The 23121-nt window shown below is 35.9% G+C and overlaps 1 protein-coding gene across 4 annotated transcripts in view; it reads left to right on the top strand.

Moving 5' to 3' along the window:
• KIF2A (kinesin family member 2A) overlaps positions 1-23121 on the top strand; it is a 52875-nt gene that overhangs the window by 13520 nt on the left and 16234 nt on the right. For 3 of the 4 annotated variants that reach the window (XM_051788287.1, XM_051788289.1, XM_051788288.1), the window contains exons 2-14: positions 5788-5882; positions 6488-6607; positions 7001-7055; positions 8315-8437; positions 8962-9062; positions 11495-11590; positions 12365-12419; positions 15428-15590; positions 18868-18958; positions 19094-19157; positions 19564-19655; positions 19897-20039; positions 20723-20927. In XM_051788287.1, coding sequence (XP_051644247.1) covers positions 5788-5882; positions 6488-6607; positions 7001-7055; positions 8315-8437; positions 8962-9062; positions 11495-11590; positions 12365-12419; positions 15428-15590; positions 18868-18958; positions 19094-19157; positions 19564-19655; positions 19897-20039; positions 20723-20927 — 1403 coding nt within the window. The remainder of the gene's footprint in view (positions 1-5787; positions 5883-6487; positions 6608-7000; positions 7056-8314; positions 8438-8961; positions 9063-11494; positions 11591-12364; positions 12420-15427; positions 15591-18867; positions 18959-19093; positions 19158-19563; positions 19656-19896; positions 20040-20722; positions 20928-23121) is intronic. The other variant, XM_051788291.1, reaches the window with a different exon arrangement.

Below are 23121 nucleotides of genomic sequence, written 5' to 3'. Positions count from 1 at the left end.
CTGTTTGCTGTATGGGGGACATTAGGTGTACTGTATTTTCAATCTAAATATCATACGCAGTTAGTTCAGTGACATGTCTGTGTGTTGCTTATTTCTTCCCTCCTCTTTCCTTAGTGGACTGTCAGTAAGATCTGTGAACTTGATTTTTCTAGAACACTGGTGTTTGATTGGTACTTGTACGTAAATTGCATACATATCTCAGCTTGGGATATTTCTGAGTTTGGTAGCTTTCTATGCAGAGGCAAGAGTACATTAAGTTGGATTTTAATTCAAAGCTGAAATATATAGGCAGAAGTGGGAAACTTGATTTGGGTAATACTGCTTTGTGTTATGTTCTCAAAATCCCTGTCTGTTGCTTTGTAGAGGTTTACAGAGATGATGTGTTTGTAACATGCATGTCATATGAAGGTCTTGTGTATTCCTGTGATAATTTAGATAATACAGCAAAACAAGTTGGTAGCAGCTAAGGATCATTCAGAAAAATTAATATTAAAATATGTATTTAATTAGAAGTATATTTTTTAAGAACTCACTTTAGAAATATTGTAGGTATTGTGCATATCTAATGGTTCTTTTGATAGTGTGATAACACTGTAACTATGGTAACAGACAAGACAATAAGGAAGGCTGGAAAACCCAAAATAAATCCCTATGATTAAACCAAAACTGGTGTAACTGTGGTAAATGCAAAGAAAATAAAAGGCTACTTGTTTGTGGATAAATGAAACTTTGAAATAAAATAAAATCAAATACTTTTAGTGTTGTGGAGAAAGTAATATCAGTCAGCAGTAACTGATGGTTTTTCCTTGGGGGATTAGCAGCAGGACTGTCTGTGCAATGCAGGGAAGACCAGGACAAGTGCTGATTGTCTGAATAGGGACATCCCCACAGTTGACACTGCTGGAGACAGCAAGCCTGAAATTCTCTTTTTCTTTCGGATTTTTATGTTAAGGTTTGCTAAAGGCATTATTTGGTGAGTAGAGGATTTTTTTTCACCTCTCTGAGCTCTATGAGAGCAGGAAAGCCCTTCCACCGTAGTTGCAAGGAATGCAGCCTGTAGCACAGAAGACAATTTTCTGGACCACAGTAATTCTGATGAGTGCTGCTTCTGGATTTGCAGCCTCATGTTTCTCATAAACGTTTTTTTTTTATATGTAACTTGGGGCTTATATTGCTTTTAAAAACGACTGAAGAAAATTGTACTTTTCACAATTTTAATTTTTGACTATCAAGTGACAGAGAGTGAAGGTCAGTCATGTCCAGGTGTCTCTAGATGAGGTAACATTCATATTAGTCCCTCATGAACTAGAATAGGAAAATCATGGCTATTTCAGGAATGTGTGTTATACTGTTTTAAGGGATGAATACCTTCTGTTGCAGTGGTCATCCTCGGCAAGACTGTAGCAGATATGAAGTTTTAGTATATTTTTACATTCACCAGCATGTACTGCTGATGCACTTAGGAAAGCTAAGTCTGATAGTCCACTGCCTGAGCTAATAGAACACATTTGTGCTCCTGAAGATGTGGCAAGTACAGGATTTCTTTTACTGAAGGTCTGTTAATGTTGCCATAATCTGGTTCTGCTAAAAATAGTTACCTGGGTGAGCTGACAAGGCTTAAACAACTGTATGATAATCATAATGTAATGCTGCTGGGTAGGGTCCTGCTACTGGTTTTGGGGGTGGAATGAGATGGTCATAGTGGAAATTATGAACCTCTCTTCTCCATAGCCCAATCCAGACCCTGAGTGTAAATTTTTAATTATTATGACTCAAAGGTATTTTTAAGACTTCACAAAACTTTTGCATGTAATGTGTGAATACAGTGCCTTTTGCGGCAGGCAGACTTCAATTATGTGGAAGCTTTATTTCTTGAGTCACTTGAGAGAGCAAAAAGGGGTTTCAGTCACATGTCAACCAGTGCTGTAGCCCAGTCTGTAACTTGGAAAACACCAACCCATATTTCGCACTGGTAACTTATGTTTCTGAGAGGTAGTGGGAAGATGAAAAGGCTGTGATTTTAGTATTGTCGTTGATTGCTGCCTCAAAATTTTGGTGATTTGGAGAAGTTTTGCAGGCAGAAAATGTTCAGTTTGCTTAGAGGTAAGGATCTGTGTACAGCTTGCTATTTGCAATCAGTTGGCACTGCTACCTAGGTTGGAGGTTAGTTAAAATGTTTGATTTTAACTGCCCTGGTAATTTGCTTTTGCTGCTCATCCTGAACATTTTTGTGCACCACTAGCTGCCTTAATAGCTCTTACAGAAGCGGATATTTATCTGATATGTCAGCAGGTCAAATCAATATGCTTGCTGCCTTCCGTTTGTCAAATGTTCATCAGAATGACTAGGAAGAAAGCGAAGGAAGAGTTATTTTTCACTTCTATCGATTAGAGTGAGAATATTGTAATATATGTGTATTTAAGGTAATTTTAAAGTGTTGGCTTCACACAGTTCTGTGTTGTATTGCTGTGTTGGCAGCAGTATTTTCTGCATGCTCTAGTTAGCAGGAGATAAGCCAGATGTCACATACTGTATGACAGAACATATTTACACAAATATTCTTTTTCAAATAACTTCTCCATTAGTTGTGAGCGCTATAGAATATGCTGAGTTAGAAGTGACCCGTCAGGATCATCGAGTCCAACTCCTGGCCCTGCACAGGACACCCTAAGAATCACACCAAATGCTTCTTGGACTCAGACGGACTTGGTGCTGCGACCACTTCTCTGGGGATCCCTATAGCAATGGAACAACTTCCCAGAAAAAAAGTTGCTTGTGATGTGAATTCCAATCATGTGAGGAGAGGCACTAGAAATTAATGGAATGCTGAGGGAATGGTTGTTGTATCAGCTTTACTTTCTTCTTTTGTTTCTGAGGTGTGTATGAAGATGAACTTCCTTGAATCACTGGTTACTTTTTCGGTTTGTCATCATGCATGTTCATTTTTACATGGACATGCTTGCATGTCACATTTTGTACCAGCTCTAGAAAGTGCACCAGAAATTAGGGACATTGTGTTGAACCACTCTGTGCAGATTGATTTGGCTCTTTTTTTGTAGCGTGGTCTTGCTTTATATGCTGGACGAGATTTATGCCAGCCTAATTGGTTGCTGGCATTCCTGAACTTCCAGCTGCTGTATTCGGCTGTGTACTAGAAAAATATAATGGAATACTGTTTGCAGAGAGCAAGAAGCAATTGTAAAGATGTAAATGTGCTATCTGGCACTTCCATAACATGTAAAATTTTAGTAACACAAAGAATTTTTAGGAACAAATTGTGTGAGTACATTGCCAATTTAAACATTGTAGTGAATATTTTCTGTTTAAGCTGAGAATATTTGGAAAATGGCCTTTTTTTTTTTTGTCAGTGTTGGGGTTTTTCGTAGTTTTTATTCAGTCCTGACTTTGTTGGTCAGGCAACGGGTGAAATCTGTCACAGAGATGGAAGATTTATTGTGATTTTCTTGTTACGACATGCTGGCTTACTGTGCTTTTGAGAGAGTGGGGTATTTTCTGTTAATTCATCAGTCTGCTTTGATCTCTTTTCACTTGTTATGGCAAAAATTAAACCTTTTTTAATTATTAATTGTTCTCTATCAAAAGTAACGGCACAGAAGCAGGTAGTAGGACTTAATGTGATGACTCTGTGACTAATACAGTGTCAAAGGTTTCAGCTGTGACTAGTAATTTTCTTCAAAATTTATAAAATTTAGTAACACTGAATATTATTGTAATATTGTATAGATTGTGTTTTGGTAAACTTATATTTTTCATATATCATTTTTCTCTTGATTCTGGATTGATAGCTGGGTCAAACCTTAAAACAGCAGCAGCATGTTATTCCAATGTAAGCTCAAGTTTCCACTTCGCAGAGTTTGTGTGTCCTGGTGGTCTGGTTGCAGCACGCTCCGCAGAAGAGGCAGAAGTGGCATTGCTACAGGAAGACAGCAGCTTCTGTTGCTGCTTTGCTGTTGGACCAGATAGCTCATGGAAACAGTTCTACAACAGAGTGTTCTTGCACAAAATTAAGTCCCTAGGGGTTATTAAATGCTGAAATACTAAGGGAGAGGTGTATTGAGGATGGCAAGAGCGGTGCTCAGGGAGCACAAATGGAGGGGTTTGTTCAGACAAAGTATGGCTCAGGGAAATAAAAAGTGAATGCCAGAGGACAGGAACCAAGTGAAGCAAAAGGGGAGGCTTTTTTCTTTTAATATTAAAAACTGCTTAACCTCCTTCAGTAGTGGAGCGAATGTTCTACTTTGGACAAGGAGAAGCATGGAGGTTTTAAATGCATATATGATGTATGTTGCTGTTGAGGTGAATGCCACAGATGTGAAGGCAGTGGTGCCCAGAGCTGCCAGCTGCTCTCTGAGTTCCCTGAGTGCTGTGCTTTGCCTGGATTGCTGTCAATCTCTTCCTCCACACATTGTGTTAGAGTACAGGGAGTTGCTTCCCCTTATTCTCTCTTCTTGCTGAATCTTAACTAGATGTGAATGTTTAAGCAGCCTTTGTAATTTAAAAAAATTAATGGAATACATTTGTTACTTGCACTGTTAGGTGAGATAATTTGGGATATCGCTCAAGGTTTTTCTTTCTTTCTGTCTGTCAGTGGGCCCTAGAAGGCTTAGGCTGTATAAAAACATTAATCTTTATGTTTTTGGAAAACTGATAAAATTGTGACTGAAGTGGCTAAAACAAAAGTTTGAAACAATCAGCGGAGGAAGAAACTGTGAACACACTGGAGCAGATGTGTATGGACTGTGCTATGTTTCACCCCAAGCAGGTGCCCAGCAGCGGCAGCAGCAACAGTATATGCACGACTGCTCCAGGTCAGTCACTCATGCTTGGAGAGCTGCCCCGGCCTTAGGGGGTGAAATGAGGAATTGCTTCTTCATACTCTACCTCATTAAAGGAGGGTGTGAGAGCAGCCATTGCATTGGACTTGTGTTCTTTAGAAACCTCAGTTCTTGGTACTCTTAGGGCAAAGCATGGATGCGAAATCAATGTGACACCTTGATCCTTTAGTGTCAGTGCATGGCTGTTCTGCTCTTCCAATTGCTCTTTCTCAACTGTGCATAGGAAATAGGACATAAAAAAATGGCAGTGCACTATATATTTTAGAAGAAAAATCCTTATTCCTACTGAAAATTTGCTGGGTTTTTTGTACTTTATGGGGGCTCACTACCTTTGTGTCTTTCACGGGAGAAGTCAAAGAAAAAGCACCTTAACTCAAGCTCAGGAGCCTGTGTAAGTAGCTCTTTCTAAAATAATAGTTTGCATTATTGTTCCAGGCAGTTTAATTTTAGTTGGACTACCAACTGATTGGATGCCCATAAAAAAGGGATATCAGAATACAATTTCAAAGGGCTTCAGTTCTGTGTTGAGATGTGTAATCTTGAAGCCTAGAAGGGGGACAAACCAGCCTTTGGGGAGTGCACCTCAGAGGACTTTAGCACCTGTGGGAGTCCTGTAGTATTCGACTTTTCTTCTCCAAGGAAAGAGAGTCTAAGTGGCATGGCTTTCATGTGGTGTTCTGCTTACGTACCACTCAGTCTTCTGTTCATCGCCCTTTTCACTTGAATGCTGACTCTCCCATTACAGCCTCCACTGGTGGATTAGGTCTGAGCCATTTCATAATGTGTGGCCTGGAATCACCTAACTGATCACCTAACTTTTTTCAGCCCTCTTCTTCCTACCTCTTTCTGCATGTCTCAGTGCAGGGATGAAAATAAGTTCTTGAAATTTTTTCCACTAGTCAGTAAATGATCATCTGTGTTTGCTTTCTAGGCCGAATTCACCAAGCTATGGTAACATCCCTAAATGAAGATAATGAAAGTGTAACTGTAGAATGGATTGAAAATGGAGATACTAAAGGGAAAGAAGTAAGCTTAATTTTTCAGAGCTTTTCTCTTTTAAAAAATGTGTAATCTACATGAATATTCTTTGAATCTGTACTGGATACAAAAATGATACATAAATCTTAATTTACTTGATGATTCTTTGGGGTTTTTTTGCACAGGAAGTGCTGAGCAAATTCTGGTTTCTCTTGTAGTAAATTTGACTTCCTGAGCTCAGTGTCATAGCTTTTAAGTTGTTCTTTTCATCTATTAGTTTAGAACCAGATTACAAAGACTGACCTTGTTATCCTCTTTTTACAAATAGAAAAATCAAATTTTTAAGAGGAAGAATGACACAGTAATACTAGCTACTTCTGTTTTAGTTTAATCACTTTACGAAATTACGACTATGTATTGGTCATTTTTGATTTGTCCCTTTTCTGACTGATATGTTTTCAAATAATACAAAGACCAAAGCTTAGTCTGTTTTTAGCAAACAAAAAACAGGATAATTCAGATCTTAGAATTAAAAAATTGCGGGCTAAACCCACTAAATATATTTAATGTTTTTTGTCAAATATAACAGGAGAAATAGAGAGGGTTTATTATGTTTTAAGTCTAATAGACATGTTTTGTGTTCTTTTACACAGATTGATTTAGAGAGCATATTTTCACTTAACCCAGATCTTGCACCTGATGAAGATATTGAACCTGGTCCAGAGACACTACCACCACCTGCTGCATCATCCAAAGTAAACAAAGTCGTGAAGGTTCGTAATATCTATGCAACATGTTCATGATAGCCATGCAGTAATTCTATATATGATGTCATGCTGAACTTTTTAACTTCTGTTTCTGTTGCGCTATTTGATACCAGTGTTCCTTTCTTTTTCTTATGGTGAATAGGGATTTCTAAAATCTTTTAAGAACAGGTTTGGCAAAGGGGCAGTTGGAAACTAATATTTATATAAATATATCCCAATGAAAAATATAGAAAAAGTTTTGGAGGTTGTTTTGAAACTGCACATATAGTTCAATCAATCTTCACCCCTTCACTTTTCAGGGAGGGATTTGGCAGTAATCACATCTGTATTGCTCATGTCATGTTATTTTCCTTAACTGGAAAAAGTCAGATCAAATAAGAGAGATTTCTTTCTTTATAGACTCGACGAACTGTGTTCCCTTCTAAGAATGACCCTCCTACCAGAGATAATAGAGGTAAATGTTATCTCTTTCCATTTCAAGGAAGTAAAAAATACGGGAACATTTTAACCTCCTGTTCATCTAGTATTCCGTAATGGTTTTACATTTCTCATTTGGTGTGTGTGCTTGTGACATGTAAAAGACGTGGTACATAATTCCTGGAATTATTTCTCTGTATGTCTAGGAGTTCATACTATACAAATAACATTTATATACAAGTTTAAGCAATACAGCATTATGAAAGTTAAGCCGAATGAACTGAAGGTGCAAAAATTTGAAGATAATTAATTATGCAACAGTAAATGAGGTGTGGACTTTTCATGTGAGGACTAAGCATCCTCAGCTTATTTGAATGTTTCAATACACACTAAGCAGTGCCCTTAAAATTCTTATGCTTTCAATTTTTTTACTTGGTTTTGTAGCAGCCTTTGTGTGAACAGTCATTCAAAGAATACTTAGGCCCTACAGGTTTTTTTCTCGCTCTACAATTAATAGTGAAAAATCACTTTTGTACTCTTCTGGCAGAGTCTGTTAGAAGTGTGTAAAGGAAGTGGGCCAGCTGAAGCAGAGCTGCTTGAAGCAACTATTTATAAAACAATTTAAAACATTCAACTCTATCAAAGAGGCTTGCATGCTCATCACTCCCACTGCATTCGCTGGGAGCAGACATCACAGCATCTTCAGAAACTGGCATCTTTAGCACGTTTAGAATCAAGTTTACACATATTGAATATATCTGTATCCCTTCTGGTACAGAGTCAAAAGGGTTTGTTTCTTCCACTCGCAGGTTGAGCTGCACTTTGCTGGCTTTCATTTCTATTGCTTTGTTCCTCCAGATATCGTAGGCTCAGTGGGGTTGGAGCATTTTGTAACATCTAGAGAATGTGAAACAGTGGGGCTTTTTTTCTTACTAGTTTTTGTGCATATAATCACAATATAAATGAAATTGCAACACTTTAAGCTTCAGGGCTGCATATCTCCCAATACTCTATTGTGTGCAGATAGTAAGTTGTACTAATTCTGCAGTATTAAAAAATATGCATGTACAGCATTGGTACTTAAAAATTATGTTGTGTTGGTGTATAGTGATAGGATAAAAAAGTCTACATCTTTATTAATAGACTTTCTATGAGTGTGGCTCCTCCTAACCCCAGTAAATTGTTGTGTCTGGAAAGGGGCCACATTTTATCTCATAACAAAGCATTTCAGAAGTGGGTGGAACTGCTACTGTTGCTCTTCCGTGTCCAGATGAGCTTAGTGCTTTTTCTTTACAGTGGTTGGTTCTGCACGTGCGCGACCTACTCAGCTTCCCGAGCAGTCTTCCTCCTCTCAACAGAATGGTACTGTTTCAGATATATCTCCAGTTCAAGCTGCAAAAAAGGAATTTGGACCCCCTTGTATGTAAACCGTGTAACAAGGACTCATTCATTCTGGGCATTAAATATACATTTTATTGGATTATGTTGTTGTCCATAAATGGTAAATGGTCTATATGCTCAGTTGTTGGTGAGCTTCCTTGAGAAGCTTTTTCAGAGAGCTGTGGCTAAACACGTTCACTTTTGTCATAATTGCACTACTATTTGGAATTTGTTTTTTCTTTATCTTCTTTTGACCATGGTGGTGTTGTTTTGCCTTTTTTTTGTTTTGTTTGATTTGTCTGGGCTTTCTTTTGATTCAAACTAAGAGATCACATGTGTCTGTCCAAATATTTTTGAGGATCATTGTCCATATATTTTTGATTGTGTAATTATTTTCCATTCCCATGTCTTTTTTCTAACAAATTTTATGAATTTTAGAAGCTAAAATGCTGCAATTATTTTTTATTAATAGTGATTTACTTGAAAATGTAGTTGTAATTATTGATAAATTAATGTAATTGAAATGTACACTGTAAATACTAAATTCATACTTTTTCTTTAAGCACGTAGAAAATCTAACTGTGTAAAAGAGGTTGAAAAATTGCAAGAGAAGCGTGAAAAAAGAAGGTTGCAGCAGCAGGAACTTAGAGAAAAAAGGGCTCAGGTTAGTACTTTTAGCTCAGATAGGAAACATATGTCAGCAAGAGAAGTTTACAAAATCGTTATGCTTTTTTCAGTCTTCAATAATTTTTATGAACTGTGATAATCTTGAAATATAATGTTGTCATCCTGTATACAAGTTTTATAAATATTTTGGTCTTTGGTAGCATTACTCTCATAACTACTACTTTAGATAGCTTTCCCCCTCTTTTTCTTCTTACAGAAATAATTACTTTCAATCACTGTCTTGCTGCATGTTCTTCAAAGAGTGACTACTGATGGTAGCTATTTCTTAGGGAAAATGTATTGTTGAAAATAATCAACCTTTTGACTTTTAGAAAGGTCTGTTATTCTACAGGAGGTAATCCAACATTATGATAAATTGTTCTTTATGATCTTTGATGCTTTATAGATCTGTTTGAGGCTCAAGTATGAACAGTGACTTTTCTTAAACTTTTAGACTAGTCTATGCTTTTACAATTTCATCATGTGAGCAGCTTGGCAGCAACTTGTTAAAAACTTGTGTGAAAGAAATGAAGTTGCTAATCCTTTGACAAAAATCTCGTAATATTAAATGACTTTCTGTCACAGTGGTGTAAAAGCTTTAGCAAAACTAGAAGAGTTATCTTGTTGGCAGCCCTGTGCATATGTGTTAGTCTCTAAAGAGATATTACCAATCCACTGCTGATGTAAGAGTTACTACCACCAAGTAAATAATTCAAACAGTTTACTTTTTGTGGTTTAATGATGTTTCCAAGTTGACCTAAAATCACCTATGTTAAATTTGTCTTCTCTATTTTATGGCCATTTACGCAAATACAAAACATTACTATGTCTTTGTGTGTGAGGAACAACCATTTTTGGCTTTATATATTAAAATACTTTGAGGTGGTGTTACTTCTGAAATTTTCTTTTTATTGCTTCTATTTGCGTCTGAGTCTTAAACTTTGGTATGAAGAAGTTGTTGTGAAATGCAGCAGTAATTGACCAAGCACTGACTTCTAATGTGCAAGACCTTTAAACAGGGCTTGCAGAATATTAGGCAAATGCTTTTTCCACAATAAGCAATACTTCTTTCTGAATGTTGAAAGGAAAAATTTCAGTAGGAATACATTTTGCGAGGATTTATTGTCAGCAGTTTTTAGTTCACTGTAATCAGAGTGGATGACATCAAAGTACATTCAGCTTCTGATTACCAGGACACAGTTTTGTCTTAGGTGAGGACTGGCTGTGTCACAGGTGCAAAGAATGAACTGGCTCCCTTTCAGCTTAGTAACTCCTATGCAGTGCTTTCTGAAAGTGCCTACACTATATCCCCAAACAGCTGATCCAGAAGGAGTTTTAAATCACGTGGGGGTAGCCATCAAAAACTTAGTAAGGTCTGAGCACAGACCTGGCTATGTATGGCATGAGCAGCATGTCTCAAAGTGGTGTAGAACCAGGGTTGCAGGGAGAAGTGACAGGAAGATTGTTTAATCAGTTCTGCAGAGAACCAGCTCATCTCACAGTAGGCTGAGGCTTAGCAAGGCTTGGTGGTGCTCCTTGCATGGGCTTTTAATGTGTCCATTCATTCTGGTACTGATGGCTCCAAGTTTAAGGAAGGGAGGTCTGAGCCTGTGTCATGGGTCAGCTGTCCTGGCTGTGTTGGCCTCCTTGCTGGTGGGGTGGGGTGAGGGACAGAAAAGGCCTTTGCTGTGTAAGCACTGCTCAGCAATAGGTAAAACATCTGAGTATTATCAACCTTGTTTTGAGCACAAATCCAAAACAGAGCTGCATACCACATTCTTCTATGGAGAAAATGAACTCTGTCCTGGCCAGAATCAGCACAGCCTGAATGTAGCCTACTGTGTATTCTTGGGATTGTGTCTGTCTTTTGGGGGGTTTGGGACCATTAGAAGTGTTTTTAATGCATCCGAATAGGAATTAACACAGGACCAGTACTAGGACCAAGCTCCTTTAATGGACTTGGATCCAGCAGGGTTGTATTTAGAGCAGTTGGGTTGCCTGCACTGTCTTCTGTGGTGTGTGTTCTACCTGTGTAGTGGAATGTATATGTGCATCTGTCAAAGTGCCATATCTCAGATTAAGAAATGTTGACTGTATGTTTCTTTTGTGTGAAGGTTCTGACATAGGTGGGAGTAATTCTCTTGAGAAATGAGTCCTCAATTTAAAAGTGTTTTCTATTGCATGCCAACCAAAAATGTGAAATAGGAAGCATGTAATTCCTTTGCTTTATGGTCAGTAAATTAGCTACACCAGAATGGAAAAAGGCATTAAATGTGCATTAAACTTGCTAGAGACATTTCTGGTGTTTTGGAGAAAAAATATTGTTTCAGTTAATGTGTATTTTTCTAATAGATAAATATAGAAGATACTGAACTTAGTCCATTTTAGAAAACAGAGTATAGTAGAAATTCTGTTCTTACTTTTCCCTAGGATGTTGATGCTACAAACCCAAATTATGAAATTATGTGTATGATAAGAGATTTCAGGGGAAGCTTGGATTATAGACCACTGACAACTGCAGATCCTGTAAGTACACCAGGAGCATGGAAATATTTTACCCTTCTGTGGCTTTGCTGTGTTTTTGTTTTTTTTTTTTATTTATACTTCTGTCTGTAAATTTGAAAAATAGGTACTTTAGTATATAATAGTATTCAATGTAACCTGGGTTTATTTTTCAGTAATTTGATGATATTGGAAATAGTAGGCTGAGAGTTCTAGGTTACTAAATTATTGTTAATTATGTTAGTTAAGTATCTTTTTGCTATTAAATAATGCCAATATGTACTAAATAGTCAGTCAGCCTTTGTATTGTAAATTTTCCTGGGATGCTAGAGAATGTGCACACAAAACCATTAAACTTCTCTGAAAAGCCCTGTTTAGCATAAAGATAAATATTTGATCTTTGAAGGTGATATAGGCCTTTGGTTTGCAGAGAAATCAGAGGAGCAGAATCCTTAAATGATGAAGATTGTCAGATGTCTGGGGAAATCAGAGATTGTGACAATTTCTGTCAATAGCATATATACCCTGCTAAAGCTAGATTCGCTTGCAATAGTCCAAGATGTATCTGGTACTCTGTAGGGTTAGATCACTGTCTGCAGGGAGTTTTGTTAGTGCATAGTTCTTCTTTTTGAGTTCTTGGCTATTGTGCAGACACAAGGGGCTTTTACATGTTCAGGTGACTCACTGTCTTGGAAATTTCTCTTTGTTTAAATGATTGGTTAATTAATTCAAGAATAGAAGTAAAATATCTTAAAAATGAAATAGTAGTATAGTTCACTGAAAAAGTTTCCTTTGCAGATCGATGAGCACAGGATTTGTGTTTGTGTACGAAAACGACCACTCAATAAAAAAGGTATGATTACTGAAGATTCTGCTGACTTATTTATCTGAAAAGCTGCTTCTGATAGTGATATTATTTGTGTTAAAGAGCTCTAGAAATACTGATCAAAGGCGAAACTGTTATGCTAGACAGTATGGGTGATAAACCTAGGAAATTCATAGGGGTGTCATAACCTGGATAGAAATGGGAAGAAAAATAGTTTGACTATCACAATTTTATGGATTGGGAGCTGAGGCACAGAGAGACTTCAGTTTTTTTCCAGGGACATCTAGAATGTATTTAGTTGATCTGGAAATTAGTTCTACTGTAATTTTTTCTGTATTCTTACAACTTGTTAGGATCATTGTTATTTTAATGTATCCTTCAAGTGATCTGAGTAGAGAGTTACACAGTGAAAACTTTCATACATGTTTTTGTACATGTATTTTTATACTTTCAAGTGGTCTTGAATCAGACATCAAGAGAGCTATTCAAATGCTGGTGTGTTATGAATGGTAGGTGCCCAGACATGTCCCAGACATCCTCACAAGGCTAGTGGATTACAGACAACAGGAGACTTGTATATCCTGTACCTGCTGCTCAGGGCTGGGCAAATATACCTTACAGCGTATCAAATACCACTAAAGAAAAGCTATTAGGTACTAAAATAACTCCCTAGTGGCCATTTTTTTGGTGCGGAATGAGTAGTACAACTATTTTTCTTACTGTTTTGTTATCATACTGGAGTCTATGTTCCAAAAAAAAACCCCAATAATCTGCTCAGGTTTCAACTCCAGTTAAATCTCAGTCTTCCTAGGAAGTTCTTTACTGTCAGTGGGAATTAAAGAACTCAAATGCTTCTGAATTGCAGCCTGTTGGAATCCAGTGCTAAAAGATGTTTCTTTCCTTCTCTGTCTCTCATATTCTGTTTAGCTGAAGGACTCAAAAGGGCATCGCTCTGATGCTGAAACAACATGGGATGCATTTACTATTTTTGTACTGTCAGAACTATGAAAAAAATGGGAGAATTGTTTTTCCTTTCTCATACATAAGTTGATACTCATATATAGTTAGGTTTTGTCTTACTTTTACCCTTCACATTGCTGCTTCTATTTTTTTTTCCATTTTTACTTTTACTTTTTTCTTGTACATTTGGGACAAATGTCACCTTCTACCTGTGTTAAAGGTACAAAGGGGTACAGTAAATGAGAACAAGTTGTCTTTAGATATGAGTTGGGATACAGAAGTAGGATTTGATTTTGGGATAGTTGCATTTCTTAGGTATTAGTGATTTGGAGCTATTAAAAAAGTAGATCAGAGGTGTTTGTAGAGAATGTCTAAGTGAAAATGAGGTTGGCATGAAAGCCATTTTGCATTTCTAAGAATAAACTACTGTAAAAAATGTGTTAATTAAATAATCAATATGCAGAGGATGATAATCTAGTACTCACATGATACAATCTTCTGAAAACACTTCATAAGAAACAGGATTTCTCATAGAATTGTAGAAAAGTGTGAAATAAGTAAAGATACTAGACTGTAACCTTATGAATAGAAAAAATAAAATAATTTGTTTTGTGAACTCACACAGAATTATCACCAAAAACTTTAGGTGTTCTCAGCACCAATTGTTCTGTGGATTGACTTTTCAGGAAGTAGGTGTTCAGAGTGACATTTCAAGATGTTATATCAGTGACATATATTTATAATTGCAAAATGTATGGTGGGTTTCAGAGACACTATTTCTAATTTTCATCAACAAGGAATACAGGTTCTCATACCAAATAGCTGGAAGCAGGTAACTGTCTTAATCCAAACAATTGTTTAAGAAAAATCATCTTTTGACTGGTTAAACTATAAAGTTTTTGCTACAAAGAATTGTCCATCATACATTTTTTTCATCACTGTTCCTTATTTTTCTCTTTTGTGATTGCTGCGGAATAATTGCATTTTACTTTATTGAAATGCAGTTGAAAAATTGTTTGTACAGTGACTGGAATGGATGTTTCTGTTGGTGTGTAATGTAATGCAATGGTAACCATTTTACTGTTTGATTAGGATGTTAACCCATGAAAGGGTTTCTATCTGATTGTATAAAGTCACATCAAATTCTTGAACTGCATGCCTTAAGAAATATTACATAGAAATGCAAATAGGACACATTATTGAATCCTGATGGTACACACAAATATTCTTTATTTTTGTGCACATTACGGATCACTAGGTTCTCTGTTTTGCTGACTCATACAACAATTAGCATTAAATTATAGTGCTGTATAGCAATTATAACCTGGGATGTCACTGTTGAAGTCACAGTGATAGGATCATTAGCATTTACAGCTTTTTCTGCTTACAAGGTAATTTTTAGAAGGGATTTTAATTTTAGAGAAATTATATATCAAAGGTGTGTGCTGTAGGTTCCAGAATGCACAAATTGTTTGTGCGTTCTGGACACAAACTGTCTGTGAGGAATGAAAGCAAAATTTTTCTTTTTGAAAGCTATGAACATATGACTGTAAGTTTCAGGATTTAGAGAAATTATAAAGATAATATTTTAAAGTAAAACAGATCATAAGGGTATTAATTTCTCTGTGTTTCCAAGTTTGACCATTTGAGCAGTATAGGACTTTTGGCATCTAGTTTCTCCACTGGGAATGTAGTCAAAGAGTATGGCAGTAAGCTGTAAAAGAGTATAAAATCTCTGAGGAAAAAGATCTCAAATCCATTAAAAGTGTTATAGAATACATAACAAGCTATAATGATAATGCCATAATTAACAATATAGTTTTTCTAATCAGTGTTGTACAACTTCTCTTTCATTTCTAGCAACTGGTAGACTAGATATAGACTAGATGATGACTAGACTTCCAGAATGAAATCTCTTACTTAGCAGATAACTATCAGGGCATCAGAAGCCCAAATCCATTGCAGTGTTGCTTCTTGGAGGAGCTGTGTTATCTGAGATAGGAATGTAAACAATGGAAAAATGTAAAAAATAATGACGTGTTGTTAGTTAAATATATATTTCACTTATTTTATAGAAACTTTAATGAAAGACCTTGATGTAATAACAATTCCTAGTAAAGATGTTGTGATGGTACATGAACCAAAACAAAAGGTGGATTTAACAAGGTACCTAGAAAACCAAACTTTTCGTTTTGATTATGCCTTTGATGACACGGCTCCTAATGAAATGGTTTACAGGTATGTGTATATGCTTTTTTTTGTGTGAATCTTTTTTCTCATGTTTTTTCCATGTTAATAATTGTTGCACTTACCTTGGTCATAGACTTTATTCTTATTCTCTGTGTTACCAGAGCGTTATATTGCTACTTCCATTATTTTGCCTGTTTACTTTTGTTTTAACTCTTTATCCCTAATTCTTCACCTGCAATGTCATCTCCACCTCTGTTGACCTCATTCCTGCTCCTATTCCTCCTCCAAGCCCTGCTGGTTTCCAGGCTCTGGAAGTATTGCCTTCCTCCTCAGCTGCTGATTACTTGAGCCATGAAATGAGCTCTCCGTTTGCCTCAGGGTTGTTGTCTTATGATTAGTATGTGTGCAGCACCTGAGGAACCTGAGTCACAGCTTTCAGTCTTCAGGAAACCTCGAAGAAAAGGACAGCCCTAGCACCAAAGAGTTTGCAGTTTGAATATAGGATAATTAAGATATGCAAACAAAATCAGTAGAGGGTGGGGAAAGAGTACAAAGAAAGTGAGAGAGTTTGTATTGGTGTATTGTCTGATACCTGAGAGCTAGTTTGTCTGCTGGAAGCAATCTGGCTTATGTAACATGGAAATGTGTAAGTTGCCTTGCTTGAAATGCCAAATCTTTCTGATTTAGAGAACAATGGCAACAAAGACACACATCCCCTTTCCGGTCCAAGGTAGTTGAATCTCTGTTTTTTTCTTTACTCTTCTGTTTCACTTCCACTGCTGATACAGAATAATTTGCCTTGTACAAGTCACTAAATGGAGTAGATACAGTAGCAGGCAAGGTTAGACACCACAACAGGTCATAATCTTGGTACAAAGTCTAAATACTGTGAAGCATTTTGCAGGGAATATTGATATTAAAAAGGAATTTGGTGAAGATATTTTTCCTTGTGCTTAGAAAGTGCTTCCCATAGCCTTAAAGAGTATTGACAGATGTGTGTCTTAATTCTTGTTTTTAATCCACAACTAGGAAGTGAAAATTAGGACCATGACCTGGTTGACAGTGTTATCCTGTCAGTGGATAACAGAAAATTAATAATAAAAGAATTCTTAAAAAACTGTGAAAATAAAAACTTCTCTCTTATGCTTGATATAATTAGAGAAGGATGGTGAAAGGAAAATCTCATAGTCTGTTAGTTTACACTAACAAAAGACTTCTAAACAGCAAAACTGTGTCCTTGGAGATTTCTGTCTCTGCTGGCTGAGTACTGGTAGCATCTTTCCTTTCCTTGGTGCTGAAGAGCTGTGGAAGAGCCAGCTGGCTGGTGATGTGTGAAATGATTCTCCTCCTTGACAATCCATTCTTACAATCTCCCTCCTTGCTGTTTGTTATCTGTATGAACAAAGTGTTTAAATGTGAGGGGTGGTTTCGGTATACAATGTTGTTGTATTTTTGTACTGAATTTTCTCCAGGCAGTTTTTATTAGTTATGTAATACATTAATGGCAATAGAGGAAAATATTTTAAGATTATTTTATTCATATTGAAACAGTAAATCTTTAATCTTTCTCCTTCTCCCTCATATGGCACAATAATGATCATAACTTGAAGGGCAATCTGCTTCAAGGTCTCCTCTAATAACAGAAGTAAGAGCAAGATAGGTATCATCATCTGCTCTCACCAGAACTTCAGAGTCACAGTGAGGAAAATAACATTGTGTGAAGTTGTGCCAGTTCTCTCCAATATGCTAAAATTACTCTATGTCTATACTGAAAAAATGTTCTCCAGTTTGAGAACATTATTATTATTATTACCACCATTATTACAATTTTCACCATTATTACTATTATTACTTTGCTTAATTTGTATTTTAAGTATTTTTTAATCCACAAACTGCAACACTGAGTTGCAAGTTTTTGTTAATATTAGAAAATACTCACCAGTTTGAATGTTTTAAAGGAGAAACACTTTACATTTCTGAAAGAACAAGATTGCAAGTAAAAGTTCTAGTAAAATTAAAATTGGACTGTTTTGACATAGTAGAATTTGGAGGTTTATGATGCTTTGTAAAAACTTTTCTAAATATGTTTGTGTTTTGCCTTACTTTAAAACAGATATAATTAAGTCCCTTTTTTTATAAATAAGGAAAATAAATAATTTCAAACTCAATCAAACAGAAGTAATGGAGTATGCATCTAAGGTGGATAGGCTTTTTGGAATTTTTTATTTTACATATAAAGACAACAAATGTCAAAATATGGGAATATCCTCTTGATAACACAGGAAGTAAATATTTAGAAGAAGCAAAAACAAAAGACTAAGGCTGATCAGGAATCATCTGGTATATTCTTGATAAAAATTCATAATTCTGTTAGACATAGATTTTTTTGCATAACCCTTGGTTACTGAATGGCTCAGTCTTGTCCATATTATTTTTGTAAGTGATCTTGTGTTTGAAAGCAGAATGAAAAAAGGATGTAACACCTCCTTGTTTCTGTAATCCATTTTTCCTTTTTCAGTCGCTTATAGGTAATTTATATGTAAACAACCGGAAAAAGTTTAGAGAGAGAGACTGTTGCAGAGAGACTCTTATCTCCATTTGTAACTCTCCATTACTTTACTCTTTGCTTTTGGAATTTTTAATGCAATAATGGTGATAAGCAGCTGAAGTAGGAACAATAACTCCATTTTTCTTAAAGTAAAACTTAATTCTCTAAAATAAGAAATGATAATTCAGATAATATTTTTGACACAGCAAAAAGTACCTCAGGAATTACTAGATTTTTTTCATTCAACTTGGCTATCCATTTTCATGAACCTTTTCTTGATGTATGCATGTTCTCAAAATACTAAGATGTGCAACGTTGTGGCCACTTGTCTTTCAAATTTAATCTTGGAAGTTGATTTGGGGAGAAAAAAAGCCCCTTCAGCTGAATTTTAGTATTGACAAAATTCATATCTGCCACACTGTCCTATTTCAATATCTTCTTATTCTGTCATCTTGAGGGAGTGCAAGACTCCATGAAGTAAATTGTGGTGCGTTGGATCATAAAACCAGGGAACTCTTTTTCCTTGGGGTTTAAAGGATGATAATATTGTTGTGATATAAATGAGAAAGACCTTGTAGCTTTTCATTGTTTGGGAAATTTTAATGCCTTAGAGCTGGTAGTCTTTTAGTTCAGAAATTAATGTATAAATGTCCTTTGACTTTTCAAACTACACGACCAATTTCTGTCACTTCTGGTCTTAACGTTTTTATTATCCTTTTGGTAGTGGCATCTTAAAGTACTCCAGTTTGTTAAGTACTGTTGTGTTTTGTGTTCAAGGTTTACTGCTCGACCTTTAGTGGAGACCATATTTGAAAGGGGAATGGCCACTTGTTTTGCATATGGACAAACAGGCAGTGGAAAAACCCATGTAAGTATTTCTTCTCCCTGTCAACAGTACAGTTCTTTTTACATATGGCAGACTTAGTTGAGTTCTAATAAGTAAGAAATATGTAAGTTACAGTTCTGTGATTTTTATGTGCTTTTTTATTTATTTTTAATTTAGACTATGGGTGGTGACTTTGCGGGAAAGAACCAAGATTGTTCTAAAGGCATATATGCGCTTGCAGGTAAGACTTTATTGATCAGTTGACTTTTGGCAGATTAGTTGGGATCGATACATTTTCTACTCCCTGTCATACAAACATAACAGTTTACATATTTTGCATTACAGTGGAGCTTTGGTAACATTAAAGGTATTTCCTAGATGTGGAGCCTTTATACAGTAGTGTAAATATAGACTGCTTCAAAAAATGCAATAACAGAGGATTTAAGTTTATGATTTTGGGGTCTTCTGCATCTTCCAGTGTAATGTGGTAGTTTAAACTGCATTGTTTTAGACCTAGTTACTGACCCTTTCTGTTATTCTTGCAAAATATGAGAGATGCTGTTAAATAGACCGTTACGCACGAATGAGTGTTCACTAAAAAAAAATAGATGACAAGATTTCTTTTTGTTCTGGAAATGTATTCACAGCTCGTGATGTCTTTTTAATGCTAAAGAAGCCAAACTATAAGAAGTTAGAACTTCAAGTATATGCAACATTTTTTGAGATCTACAGCGGTAAGGTAAGTACCTGGTCTTTCTCGAAGGAAGGAAGAATTTCTTATTCACAAACAAGATTTTGAGCTTGTCACATAAAATATTTTTTTCCTCTTTGTACTATCAGCTATATTTAAAATAGTTCTTTACACTTCCCTTGCAATTATGTTTTTCCATGGAATAATTTGAGTATTTTGATGCAGAATTTGAAACAGTAATGTCTTTTAAAGCTCCTCTTTAACTGTTCTGTTTTCCCCTTTCTGTAAGGTTTTTGACTTGTTGAACAGGAAGACAAAATTAAGAGTGTTAGAAGATGGTAAACAGCAAGTCCAGGTGGTGGGATTGCAGGAGCGGGAAGTCAAATGTGTTGAAGATGTCCTTAAGCTTATTGAAGTAGGCAACAGCTGCAGGTATCTTTGATATCTTACACCAGTTTTTCGCTGTACATAAAAAATCAGAACAAGATTTTTTTGGGATCTCTTCATAGTGATGCCTGCAAGTAAGGAATCTATCTACCTGTTAAATAAAGATATTTAGAGTTTCTCTGTCTCCTAAAAAGAAAAAACTGCTTTTTTGATGGAATGTGAATTGTATGCATTATGTAAGCAGCTTACTGACTTAAATTCACATGATTTAAAATCTAGAATGCTGCCAGATTCTTCATCTGTAAAAGGCCTTGATGCGTTCTGGCAGAGGTTAAGTGCGATATTTTTTCATTTTTTTTTAAGACTTGAGCTTCATTGTTTTTAAAATTAGCCTTGTGCATGGACTACTGCATGATCAGATAGAAGTGCCGTCAGCATTTTACGTCTAAGCTTTCCAATAATCTGAAATATTTGAAGATCTGATTAGTCTTGCTTTTAAAAGGGAGGTAAAATGCTACTGATCTTCCAGTAAAGAGATATAATTGCACTATGTATATCCAATTATTAGTGTTCTATCTCTAGTGTTCACAGGAGTGTTAAACATACTGTCAACATGTAGGAAAACACAGGAATCTGCCCTGAGAAAACTAGCATTGTGAGATTAGTGTTTTACTTGTGTGGTCCTGTGCCTATTCATATGTCCTTCTCTTTTCTTCCCTCGTTTAAAGGACATCTGGCCAGACATCTGCAAATGCACACTCATCTCGAAGCCATGCAGTATTTCAGATTATTCTCAGAAGGAAAGGAAAATTGCATGGTAAATTTTCTCTGATTGATTTGGCTGGCAATGAAAGAGGAGCAGATACTTCCAGTGCAGACAGACAGACCCGACTGGAAGGTGCAGAAATTAACAAGAGCCTTTTAGCACTCAAGGTAACTTACATGTTTCCATTGCCTTTGAGTAAGTGGAAGCCTACATATAATAGCAATAACTATTAAAATTAATGGTTTCGCAGGCTTCACTTGTCTACATTTTCTACTGATTTGACAGGTAAAATAATACATTGGTTTTTCCTCTAAATGCCTGAAGGAACACTTCATAATTCCCAAGTAGAAACAGTGCAGAAACATTGGCCTACCAAATTGCATCTAGTTTTTGTAAACGAAAAAAACCAACAAAAACCCAACCAAAAAACCATCTTGAACAGAAAGTCCCCAGTAGTTTAATTTTCAGACATGTCTGATATATATTTACAATGGGAAAGCAAGTGACTTACTTTGGTACTCAGGATATGAAATACTAATTGGAAATATGCTTACTGATCTGAGTATTTATTTCTTTTATTTTAATAAAAAATAAAATTACATTGACAACATATTTATTTACTGCTGTTAATATATTCACTAGAGCAAAACAACAGCAACATGTCCAGACAGAACTAACAAATGCATTAAAATAAACCTTGGAAGTTGAAATCCACAGCAAATTGTCTGATACTGTCACTACAGATTTTCATACATCAATCCAGGATGCATCAACAGAGCTATGAAATACCATGCACCAGCACTGTGGTTTTATCTAAAAAATCTGAACCCCTAAATTACTGTGCTTACTTTTTTATTCCCATTATATATTTAGGAGAAGACTGGTATCTAACTAAAGAGATCTCACAAAACACCACAAAATTTTGATGTATAGTATGTCATTACAAAATTGTGTGGCGTGTTGAAAAATTGGAAGCAGCAGTTCCAGAAGTGTAGCCTATTCTGATTTAGCATCAAACTAAACAATGCAGGGAACACGTTGGTGTTCCCTGTAATTGAATGAAGCTGTTTTGTTTTGTTATGTTTTGGGTTTTGTTGTTTTTGTTGTTTTGTTGTTTTTGGCAGGGGGGTGTTGGGTTTTTTTCAGTTTACTTCTTGATTTTGTGCTGGCTAGTGCTTAGACAACATATTTTGTTAGTTTTCCCACAAGTTGTCTTTTTAATTATAGCAAAAGTTTCTGCTGCTGCTGTACTAGTGATTTTGATCAAAATTATGTGAGGAAGAGGAAATAAAAATAAATTGGGGTTTTGCAGAGATCTAAAAGGTGGTGTAAGACGATAGAAGTTTTTCAATTTTATGTTAGTTTTCCATTTTCCATCTCTCCCCAAAAACATAACTCAGCTTTTTCTACTTGTATGCAGGACCCATGAAGTTATTGTCAAGTTCAAATTAAACTAGTATGTTCTGAGAAGTGGTCTTTGATGCTAATCCAGTGATGTTTGTATCTGGGTATCAGTCCTGTCTTAACCTGTTCAGATTTTTAGTATGGGAAGTTGTTTGTGTAATATCTCTACATGGAAGTAATGTTGTAATTTTGTTACCTGGTTTTCTGAGCTCTCATGGAAAGCAAAAAGCAGTTAAAAGCGCCATTAATTTAGAAGCTGGAGGTGTCCTTCTCTAATCTTTTACTAATAAGGAGATAGCCCGATTCTATCAGGAGTAAGCAAACTAAAAATCATTGTAGTAAATTAAAATATCTTAATTAAACTTGTTGATTGCCATATCAGTAATTCAACATACACATTTGTGATTTTTTACTTTGCAATGTCACCTGTTGAAAATCCGTTGCTCCTCTTCCTGTCTTACAAGCTTTTACCATTATGCAAGTGTAATATTAATGTATAAATTAAAAATACTCAAGGAATGCATTGCCTTGCTTACCTATAAGTATTGAGTCCTATTTTAGCACTTGTATGTGAAATTCACATGCAACAAGCTTCAGACTTTCTGTTTATCTGAGCTGTGCCCATTCTGAATTGTAAAATTCAGCTGGTCAGTTTTTTCAATAATCACTTTAGTTAAAGCCAGTTTGCCCTTGTGTTTGTTTCATCCTGTATAATGGAACTTTTATTCCAAGCCCATTTTTAGTTCTGTTTTATGCTGTTTCACAGCTGCCATACTTTCTCAGATTATCATCCAACAGTTTCTAGCCTGGCTTTTGGAAGAAGCTGTTTCTAGGAAATTTCAAAAGGCCACAAGGATATATCTTCAGCTGAAGGATTAGTTGAACTTCTGTAGAACTATTCATGTAACACAAAAGCCATTCCATCTGTTAGTGCAGCTAAAAGCAAAGCTCTAATTT

The sequence above is a fragment of the Manacus candei genome, unplaced genomic scaffold, assembly GCF_025592945.1.
Source record: "Manacus candei isolate 608988 ecotype Guabito, Panama unplaced genomic scaffold, ASM2559294v1 h1tg000024l, whole genome shotgun sequence".
Lineage (NCBI taxonomy): Eukaryota > Metazoa > Chordata > Aves > Passeriformes > Pipridae > Manacus > Manacus candei.
The sequence above is the reverse complement of the archived record's forward strand: the minus strand, read 5'-3'. Positions and strand labels throughout refer to the sequence as shown.